Source organism: Rhinopithecus roxellana, chromosome 2 (assembly GCF_007565055.1).
Source record: "Rhinopithecus roxellana isolate Shanxi Qingling chromosome 2, ASM756505v1, whole genome shotgun sequence".
NCBI classification, from domain to species: Eukaryota; Metazoa; Chordata; class Mammalia; order Primates; family Cercopithecidae; genus Rhinopithecus; species Rhinopithecus roxellana.
In genome coordinates this window covers 133,027,452-133,038,457 of record NC_044550.1, presented here as the reverse complement: position 1 = coordinate 133,038,457, position 11,006 = coordinate 133,027,452, and the positions used below count along the sequence as shown (strand labels likewise).

At 52.1% G+C, this 11,006-nt stretch overlaps 1 protein-coding gene across 6 annotated transcripts in view; it reads right to left on the bottom strand.

Annotated features, from left to right (window-relative positions):
• Positions 1 to 379: 379 nt before the first annotated feature.
• The window catches only part of TBC1D14 (TBC1 domain family member 14), a 117,483-nt gene continuing 106,856 nt past the window's right edge, over positions 380 to 11,006 (bottom strand). For 3 of the 6 annotated variants that reach the window (XM_030920441.1, XM_030920440.1, XM_010370034.2), the window contains 2 exons: positions 8,366 to 8,624; positions 382 to 3,141 (listed from right to left, as the gene is read on the bottom strand). In XM_030920441.1, the coding sequence (XP_030776301.1) occupies positions 3,076 to 3,141; positions 8,366 to 8,624 (325 nt within the window). In that variant the 3' untranslated portion in view covers positions 382 to 3,075. Of the gene's footprint in view, positions 3,142 to 8,365; positions 8,625 to 11,006 lie in introns of all 6 variants that reach the window. The other 3 variants (XM_030920442.1, XM_030920443.1, XR_004054167.1) reach the window with 2 other exon arrangements.

Below are 11,006 nucleotides of genomic sequence, written 5' to 3'. Positions count from 1 at the left end.
GACCCGCACCTCATGCCACCCCACTGCCCGCTGGGGAGACAGACCTTAGTGCCTGGTTCACGGGCTTCTGAGAAGGTTCTGAAGAGAACATGGAGAGCTCCTGGTCCTGTGGCTGGCACAGAGTAAGCACCAGCTGCATGCCAGAAAGGGTGCTGCAGGACCAGGAAGGAGTAGTGGGTAGGGGCTGGCTCGAGATGGGGTGCAAGGGTGCGGCTCCCTCCAACCTGCAAGGGGCACACTCAACCCTCTAATCCCCTCACTCAGCGACCACTGCACCATCCTGTTGCTAACCAGCCTGACAAGTGGGTCTTAAGATATTCAAACAGCATCGTGCTCAAAGTGAGAACTTCAACTTTAAACAAACGATGGTGAACGTAAGTAACAATTTTACATTTGACTTTTATTTAATAAAACCACATATTTACAATTCAAAAAAGTCCTACTTTGATACACTTTACTAAATAAAATTAAAGGTTAACTGTACAAGCAATTAAAACATGATATGTAGTAGCAAGTGTTATCAGGAGTTTTCAGCAAACTATTTAAAATAGTCAAAAATTGAGCTGTTAAAAAGTACCTTCTGAAGTGAACGCCATTTCTAAATGGGATCCCAAGGCCTGGTGGGAGAGGCAGCCTCCCTCTACCGGGCAGGCTAGACAAAGGTCCCCGCCCTGAAGTCTTAGACTCTGAGAGTCAACAGCATGTGAAATGGAGCATGCAGACCTCTGGAGGGGCAGCATGTCAATGTCTCGTTTCCAGTTTTCCTAAACCACACACAGAAGCAGCCTCTGTGGCAAGGTGCTTAGTGACCCTGGTTGGGGACTCAGAACTTTAGAACTTTCTGGCCTCTGAAGGACTCATGAAACTGGCGAGACCTCACATGACCCCTGAACAGGTCATACAAGCCTCTTCTGAACTAGGATTGGGAAGGTGCTCCACACCGGCATGGGATCCTGTTCAGAAGCGGAATGCATGGTAGTGCTCTCCGGACAGACTCACGTGAAACTGCTTCACCAGGAACACAAAGGGCAGGGCGCTGAAGACACAGGAACATCCCCAGCGGCCATCTGAACACACTGCACAAGGCCCTTTGCCACGTCACCTTCTGTACGACTTATGGAACATCTTTATGTACAGTAAGAAAATATATACATCTTTAAGGAACGGAACGCCCATATCATGGAACAAAAATAAGTACATCTGCGAGGACGACAGCACGCAGGCCTCAGGCGGCCTCTCCCACAGGCCCAGCTCAGTCCAGATTACATTCAACATCTTGATGTCAGGAAATGGCTCTGTCTGGAGGCCACCGGGACCCCCGTGAAGACAGGAAGCCTCCTCCGAGAGGAGGTGAGTCAGCATTTAAAGGCCGAGGCAGGAAGTGGTCTCCACGATGCTCTGCAGCCTCCCTGGAGATTCAGCTGAGATGTAAGGGCAGAGTCCGGGAAACGTGACATGTGGTAGTGCTGGGAAGGAGGGCACGGGACAGCCACTGGCTCAGCAACTTGCTCCTGTGCACAGAGGAGCATTAGCGGCTATGGCAGACATAGAAAGTCCAGAAAACGAATGCCATCTCGGCTTTCCTTCCCCAGCCCCCGGCCCAAGGCTGTTACAAGATATACAGACAGAGCCAAAGAGCCCTCAACATCAGAAACGAGATCAGCCTGGGGGCATCCCCTGGGGTGGGAAGTGTGGCTGAGAAGGGCCGTGGAGTGCAGACCACCCCAAGGAACCACATAGGTACACATGACTAACCAAGCCTGTGACTGGGTCCGCAGAATGCTCCCCAGGACCAGCCTGCCAGCAGACCGCCACGTGGGCCCTGCTTCCAGACACTGGTCTGTCCTTTAGACTGCGCAGCTGCGAAACGGTTCACTTCTGTGATTTTGGATAACCAAAGTCCTCACACAAAGTTCTACAATTAGTCAAGGAAAAGACAGAACAAAAACTTTGCCAACGACCCTGGGAAAGTCAGCTAACATGGGGAGGTTGGTGGTACAGTATGAGCATCTGACGAGATTGTCTGGGCTGTTAGACGTGTTCGCTCGCTTCTCCGTCTGTACAACGGGTCATGAAGCACACGTTCTAAAGTCAAAGTGTGAGGGACTCACTGGCACTTAGGATGGGTCCAGCTGTGCAGGGCTCAAAGGCAGAGAGGAGCCACTGCGGGCACAAGGGGCCACCTCCCCCACATGTGCTGTTCTGGGCTGCTGCCCCGGCCTCCACTAAACAGGCCGGTGGGAGAGGGTCCAGCCACACATCTCTCTCTCTCCCGTTTTACTTACAGGGGACTGATTCCACTCGGTGTTCTCTCCGCTTTTAAGCCTGTCTCTATTGCCACAGGGCTTCCTCGCAAATAGCTCCTCCTCTCGAACTTTCCACCTCTGCAGGACAGATGCCAGGGAGCAGTCTCCCGGAGCGCAGTCCCACTGGCCCACGTGTGCACCTGCAGCCTGTGCACTGTGACCGTCTCAAGGCAACATGGCCCAATGCTCACCTGCAGGCTGGGTTGATGCCCAGGTATCCACGGGCACACATCAGTGGCTATCCTCAGAGAGCCCCTGTTCCTTTAATGCTATCTTTGGTAGGTGAGTTCTAGAAACATGACCCCCAGCTCTGGAAAGATTATCTCAGTAACTCAGTGATCCCTTTCTTATCGAAAACATGTAAGCACGAGCCAAAGCATCTCAAGTCTCTCAAATAACACATCTCATGCATCCTGGCTAAGACTGTAACATACTTCCCAGTAGTTGAATAGAAGCATTACAACTTAATTAGCTTTTGCTGAAATAAAGGAGTGGGGGTGAGCCACTGGCCATCGTTCAACCGTGCAGCAGATGCAGTGGCTGGCTGTGGTCCACGGGAGTTCATCCTTCCACTGAGCTGCTTAAGGCTAAGCCTTGGTTTAATTCTTTAAGAGTTTTTGTGTTTGTTTTGTTTAAGGCCAACTCCAGTGTTAGGAATCAAACTTAAAGAGTGCCCGCTCTTCTCGGCTGCCCGGGTGTCAGTCTGAAACAACAGAGGGGTGGCGGCGTGGGGTCTGCTTGGTGCCGAGTGCGAGTTCCCGCTGCAGCCTCAGTGTCGGAGGGACGGACTTCCCTTCTCCATTTCCCGGCTGTCTTTCTGCAATGCAGTCAGTACCTAGGATTCACAGGGAAGACAGCTGAGGTTAACTGACCACGCACACAGACCCTGATGGCAGTGGTGCAGAGACAGCAGCAGCCTCCTAACAGGGTCCCCCGGCTCCCCACTTCCACGGCCTCCAGCCCTCTGGGGTCTTCCACACCTGTGTCTGGCGTGGTCTTTCCAACATGGACACCTGACCATGCCCTCTGGCCTAGTGAGCTAGCTACACTCCTTCCAGCCAGCCACAGAATCCACGTCAACGCAGAGCTGTGGGCCTCACTGGGGTCTTGCAATGGCCACCCAGGAAGCCCAGGCCTGAACGCTAGGATACTAATGAGCCCTGTGCCCATCCCGCTGCACTCCTGCCACCCTGTTCCTCCTCTACCAGGAAGCCTCCCTCCTGTGAAGGCCTCAAGGCGCTGGCTCCTCTTGCCTGCCTTCCTGAGATGGCCCAGAGCCTGCTCCCTCCTCTGTTCTCACAGTTCTTGGTCAACACCCTTCTTTTTCTCTTTTTTTTTGAGATGGAGTCTTGCTCTGTCAGTCAGGCTGGAGTAGAGTGGCGCAATCTCGGCTTACTGTAATTTCCGACCTCTGGGTTCAAGAGATTCTTCTGCCTCAGTCTCCTGAGTAGCTAGGACTACAGAGGTGTGCCACCACGCCCGGCTAACTTTTGTATTTTTAGTAGAGACAGGGTTTCACCCGTATTGGCCAGAGTGGTCTTCAACTCTTGACCTCGTGATCCACCCGCCTTGGCCTACCAAAGTGCTGGGATTACAGACTTGAGCCACCACGCCAGGCCAACGTCTTCTTTTAAAAAATATTCCACGCCATCATGGCTGCCTAGCAATTACAGCAACACTAACAGGCTCCACGCCAGGCAGAGCACTCTGCCAGCACTTCACACACAGCGCCCGCTTAGCCCACGCGACAAACGCCGGAAGGCTAATGCCCCGACATAAGGGGCCTGAACAACGGACATGTACGGAAGTGACATGCTCAAAGTCCAAGGGCGAAACCAAGAGAATCTTGGGAACACAGTGCTACCGGCCTGGGGCCAGGAACTATGCCACTTTGAGTCACAAATTTAAAACTAAAACATTTTGGTTTCAAGTAAGGTGCAGATAAGGAATAATGGCAGATAAAGTCCCCCTGCATCTCGAAGTAAATGGGGTTGCTGGCTCAACATAAACATTTAGTCATTTTGAAAAAGCTCATGGCTGGGCATGGTGGCTCATGCCTGCAATCCCAGCACTTTGGGAGGCCAAGCCAGGAAGATCACCTGGGCCCAGGAGTTTGAGACCAACTTCAGCAACAAAAAAGGAAACAAATCTCTACAAAAACAAACAAACAAACAAACATTGCCCGGGTGTCATGGCACATGCCTGCAGTTCCAGCTACTTGGGAGACTGAGGTGGAAAAATTGCTTAAGACCCAGAGGTTGAGGCCGCAGTGAGCTGTGATTGCACCACTGCACTCCAGTCTTGGCAATGGGAGTGAGACTGTCTTAAAAAAAAAAAAAAGAAGGAAAAAGAAAAAGAAAGCTCACCAGTGTCTTAACCTTAAGCACAGGATTTGACAGAAATGTGCATGGACCACAAGTCCCACAAGACCTGGAACTGTATAAAAGTCACTGATGCCTGGGCCGGGCGCGGTGGCTCACGCCTGTAATCCCAGTACTTTGGGAGGCTAAGGCAGGTGGATCACGAGGTCAGGAGTTCGAGACCAGCCTGGCCAACATGGTGAAACCCCGGCTCTACTAACAATACAAAAATTAGCTGGGCATGGAGGCATGCGCCTGTAATCTCAGCTACTCAGGAGGCTGAGGCAAGAGAATCCCTTGAACCCGGGAGGCGGAGGTTGCAGTGAGCTGAGATCGCACCACTGCACTCTAGCCTGGGCAATAGGGCAAGACTCCATACGTTACTGATGTCCAAAACCGCCACCCCACATCCATCATCAGACTAACTCCTATCATCATCCCGTTAATAACAATGTCCTACGGTCAAATAATCTGACCCAGTTTTAACCGATAGATTTTACCTAGTCCCTAAAATGCAAAGATCAAAATGGCTAATCTGGGTTTAATCCTTTCCTGTGTATGTGGGTGTGCAGTGTGTGGATGTGCAGGGACTGACCTGCACCTGTACATGGGTGTGTATGTGCATGTGGGGTGATGTGTGTGGGTGTGATGTGAGGGTGGCGTGTGTGGGGGTGTGATGTGTGCGTGAGGGTGTGATGTGTGCATGTGGGTGTGATGTGAGGGTGGCGTGTCTGAGGGTGTGATAGGTGCATGTGAAGGGTGACCTGTAGGTGTGTGTGTGGGTATGCAATGTGTAGGTGTGTGACGTGTGCATGTGTGTGGGTGTGTGGGGGGGTGATGTGTGATGTGTAAGGGTTGATCTATGTGTTGGGGTGGGCAATGTGTGTGTGTGGGGTGATCTGTGTATGTGTGATTGTGGGTGACTGGGTGGGCAATGTGTGTGCGTGGGGGTGATCTGTGTGGGTATGACTGTGTGGGGTGACTGTATTTACGGGTGTGTGATGTGTGTGGGGGGTGACTATGTATGGGTGTGTGACATGTGGGGGAGTGACTGTGGGTGTGTGACGTGTGTGGGGGTGATTGTGTGGGTGTGATTGTGTGGGTGTGTGATATGTGTGGGGTGATTGGGTGTGTGATTGTGGGGTGTGTGCAGGGGTGTGATGTGTGTGGGGTGTGTGCAGGGGTGTGATGTGTGTGGGGTGTGTGTGCGGGGGTGTGTGTGTGGGGTGTGTGTGGGGGTGTGATGTGTGTGGGGTGATTGAGGGGGTGTGATGTGTGGGGAGTGATTGTGTGCGGGGGGTGTGATGTGTGTGGGGTGTGATGTGTGGGGTGTGTGTGCGGGGGTGTGGGGTGATTGGGTGTGTGATGTGTGGGGGGTGAAATGTGTGTGGGGTGATTGTGTGTGGGTGTGTGATGTGTGTGGGGTGATTGTGGGTGTGTGATGTGTGGGGTGATTGTGGATGTGTGGGGTGATTGTGTGCGGGTGTGTAATGTGTGTGGGGTGATTGTGTGTGATGTGTGTGGGGTGGTTGTGTGCGGGTGTGTGATGTGTGTGGGGTGATTGATGTGTGAGGTGATTGTGTGCGGGTGTGACTGTGATTGCATGGGGTGAATGTGTGGTGGGTGGTGATTGTGTATGTGTGAGTCTGCAATGTGTGTGGGGTGACTAGGGGTATGTGAGGTGTGGGGAGTGACTGTGTGACAAACTATAAAGCCATTTATGACATCTGAATTTGACAACTGGATATCTAATGACACAAAGGAGTTAGTAGCTGAGTGGTAACAGTATTGCAGTTATGTCAAAAGAGGATGTGTATGCGTGGGGGTGATCCGTGTGTGTGTGGGCAGTGATTGTGTATGTGGGGGTATGTGATGTGTGTGGGGGGTGACTGTGTGTGGGTGAGGTGTGGGTGGTGACTGGGTGTGCGATGTGTGCATGGAGTTGATCCGTGTCTATGTGTGGGGTGACTGTGTACGTATAGGTGTGTGATGTGTGTGGGGAGCGATGTCCGTATACACCATAAAACTCTCCCCTAGTGGAAAATGTTACAGGACAAATGACCTGTTTTTTTGGTTTTTTTTTTTGAGATGGAGTCTCACTCTATTGCCCAGGCTGGTGTGCAGTGGCGTGATCTCGGCTCACTGCAACCTCTGCTGCCCAGGTTCAAGCAATTCTCCTGCCTCAGCCTCCCGAGTAGCTGAGATTGCAGGCGCCTGCCACCATGCCCAGCTAATTTTTGTAGTTTTTGTAGAGACAGGGTCTCACTATGTTGCCCAGGATGGTCTCAAACTCCTAGGCTCTAGTGATCCCCCAACCTTGGCCTCCCAAAGTGCTGGGATTACAGGTGTGAGCCACTGTGCCTGGCCTAAATGACTTATTTTCTTTGACAAATAAAGGCAAGCAAGAGAGGGCTAAAAAGTGAGAAGTGACGTGGCATAAATACTACAGAGGCTTAACAGAGCTTTCAACCAATCACAAGGCATTTATTTAGCTCTTGATTCCAGCGAACTATATTATGGCTTCTGAATTTGACAACTGCATATCGGATGACAGGAAGGAGTTAGGAGCTGAGTGGTAACGCTATTGCAGTTAACGTTAAAAGAGCCCATATGGTTCAGCGATCGCTAACACCAACAGGTGACACGGTACCTGGGACTCGCTTTAACATGGTGGGGAGGGGAGAGGTGGGAAGCAGCTCCAACAGCGGCCGTGCCTCCACAGTCACTGACGCTGGAGGGCAGGCATGTGGGGTGCGTTATTTTACGTTATTCTATTTTTGTAAATATTTTAAATCTTCCATTAATTAAAAAAAAAGTTAAATCAAGGACATTTCGGGGGGCTGAGGTGGGATGGTCACTTGAGCCTGGGAGGCAGAGGCTGCACTCCAGCCTGGATGACACAGCGAGACCCAGTCTCAAAACAAAGAAATCCCCCAGGCATGGTGTAACACATACAGAAAAGTAAAAGTCTTCATAGACGTCCATCAACAAGGACTTCAAACCAATGCTGAGCATATGCAGGATCAAGAACCCAGACTGGTTTTTTTCCTTTTTAGTATGATGAAGACTCAGAACAGAAAATTCAGGTCAATCCCACTGAGGACAGGACATAACAGGGATGCCTGGAGGGGAGCCGAGGGACATGGACTGTCTGCACCGCTGCTCAGGGCACGCAGTCCAGAGAGGGCACAGCAGTGCATGGGAAGGCCCAGGAGGGACCCGTGCCCTCCTCTCTGGGCCTCCCTTTGTTGTAAGAGGGGCATAACCCCACTTTCTTCTCGAGGGCGCACACAAAAGCCTGCCACAGGGCATGGCCACGGGGATCAGTAAGTGGGTCCACTTTGCTTTCTGTCTCTGGCATTATTTTTTTTAAAAGTGGGGGATGTGGCTTATAAAATACTTTCTAACATGTAAAGAGCGTCATAATGGTAAAAGTGCTGACCCTCCCAACATCACCGCAGAAGAGGTGGGAAGGCTTTCATTATCCACACCCCATCCAGTTGACAGAAACCTGAAGAGGAGGCGACCTGCCAAGACGCCCTGTGGTACAGCCACGTCTCCACCCGGCCCCCCTCCCTTCCAGCCTGGGACCTCCTTCAAAGGGGCTACGTCCTCAGACAGCACGTAATGTAGGGTCCTCCCTGAGCGCGCCACTTGCCAGCTACGCTGTGGGAAGCCAAGAACACAAAGCCCGCTGACCTGAGCCCACTTCTTGTTTCGGCTTTGCATCTGGATCGTGGCGATGGAGGCAAACAGCTCCTCGGCAGGCAGGTCCTCGGGCAGCCGGGTCAGGAACTGGGCCATGTGGATGAAGTCCATCTTGGTCAGGATGTCCTCGAACAGCTTCAGGATGCCCAGGGCCGTGCGGAAGAGGAACTCTTCCCCATCGCGACAGAACACGTCCCAGATACGACAGGCCAGGTCGAGGGGCAGAGATTTACTATATAAGGTAAAGATCCTAGGGGGAAAATTTGGAATTTTTCAGGTTTTGAATCTTAACAAAGAAAGAACACTGAATTCCGGTCGGATTCCATGAAAAACACTCCCCTAGTCACTTCCAGGCAACAGCTGGGGCCGGGGCCAGGCCTGCACTCACACTGAAGGGCAATTCTGACATCGCACAGGACACAGCACCATCAGCTTCCACACAGAATCATGCAGCACACAGCTTCCCAATGACTGACAGCAATGACTCCTGCCTGCGAGGAATATGTGCTGAGCCCCTGCTGTGTGCTCACACTGTGGGGCAGGCATCCTGTCTTAGGGACCGCCGTACCCCGCGCCACCCACGAGCAAACGTCCGGTAGGTGCTCCTCCTGGCTATGGGGCTCAACTCAGGCACCACTGCACAGGTTCCCCTCGCCCTGGGAGCAGGCACGAGGATCCTTCCTCCTCTGAGCGCCCACAGGCTCCTGGTCCCCAGCCTGGTGCTCACCACGGCACACCCCAGCTCCGCATCTAGTGCCCTGTCTGGCAATCTCTGCTGAATTCCAATGTCCTGTCGGTGGCAGGACTTCCCAGTGTTCCTGGCTCTCAAAACCTGCGCAACACTGACAGTGCTCGGTACAGGTGGGGATCCCCATCTCCACTCCTCGTGGAGGACCCCTCTTCCAGGGTTCAGTAGTTCCTGTGCTGGCACAGAGACAGTGCTGGGCCCACGCAGCCCCTGAACTGCAGGCACTGGACTCGGCCTGAGGGGCTGACTCGGTCAGGAGGTCAGGCCACTAAAGCTTCCACAGCGTGACTCTGACTTTCCCAAAGCAGATTCCACCGAAAACTCCGCACACTGGTCAACCTGCTCACAAGTCTCAGGGGCATGGGTTTCCGTCCACAGCGGACTCTGCCCGAGGGGGTGCTCCACTAGACACAGCCTGTCCTCCAGGTCCCAAGGACCTGCAGTTATGGACGTGCATTGCACAGAACCTGCAGCTCCTAGATGAGAGCAGGAATGTTCTGGGCTGTCCCTCGTCAGAACCTTCTAACAGTAAGAGTCGAGGAAGGCCTAAAAATCTAGACTTCGTTCAACTCAGAGGAGGGAACGGAAAGCTGGATGCCAGGGAAAACTCGCACCCAGAGGAACAACAGAAGCTGGGGGCGCACCGGGCGCTGTGTGCTATGCAGGCCCCTCTAGAAGGACACCCCATGTGCCAGGAAATGCCCAGGAGAGGGGCTCTCTCGCCTCACTACACCTGAGGGAACCACGCCTCAGGACAACAGCTAAATGGACCCAGGTCTCACCACCAGTAAGTCCAGAGCCAGACTCTGAACCTGACTCCAACGCCCACGTTCTGATGTCTGAGCCTCAGCACATACCGTAAGGAAGCAACACCGTCACGGGCTTGGTAGGAAGCTTGATTCTAAAACCACAAGCCTTCAGCCCAAGCTTCTTGCTATTTTCAAAACCAGAAAACCATTTCACCACCTGGGCTAGAAGGTGCAGTTCAAGAAAGAGCAAACAGACCTTTTGTTTCCTTAGTCTAGAGAATATTCTCAATTGTACCTGGAGAGCATGCTTGTTAACACTGAGAAAGTGCAGGCGAGTCCACCCGGCCTGCACGGCTATCTCTGTGTGCCCGCTCACACACGGAAATCAGACTCCCCCTACATCTGCTAAAAAGCAGAGTCCTGAGAAAAAAACGGATGGGGAAAGACGACAATGTTTTGTGTTTTGTTTTTTTTTTCCTTGAGACAGGGTCTCGCTCTGTCGCCCAGGCTGGAGTGCAGTGGTGGCGTGATTTCGGCTCACTGCACCTCCACCTCCCAAGGTTCAAGCAATTCTCTGCCTCAGCCTCCCAAGTAGCTGGGATTACAGGCACCCACCACCACACTCGGCTAATTTTTGTATTTTTAGTAGAGACGGGGTTTCACCATCTTGGCCAGGCTGGTCTTGAACTCCTGACCTTGTAATCCACCCACCTTGGCCTCCCAAAGTGCTGGGATTACAGACGTAAGCCACCACGCCCGGCCAAAATGATGGTTTTCATATAGTTTATACACATACATATTTTATATATATATAGTCAGATAGTTTTTATAGCAAAGAAGAGAACAAAAAGAGCAAGATACTTCTACAACATAATATTCTTTCCCCCCCGCCTAAGCCCAAATTGTTCTTTTTTTATTTAACATGATATTCTTAAGCTGATGATTTATGTGTGAGTCTCCATAAATTACTCTAGACAGGTAATGAACTTTATAAAATTAAGTCACCATCGGAATGACCCAGAATGCCATCCACGACGCCCATGATGCCCCTGCTCTGCATTTCCATGAGACAAATCCATTTCCAACCCCATGAGCTTCCACCTCCTGGCCACGCTCACTGCTGACACCGTGCTGT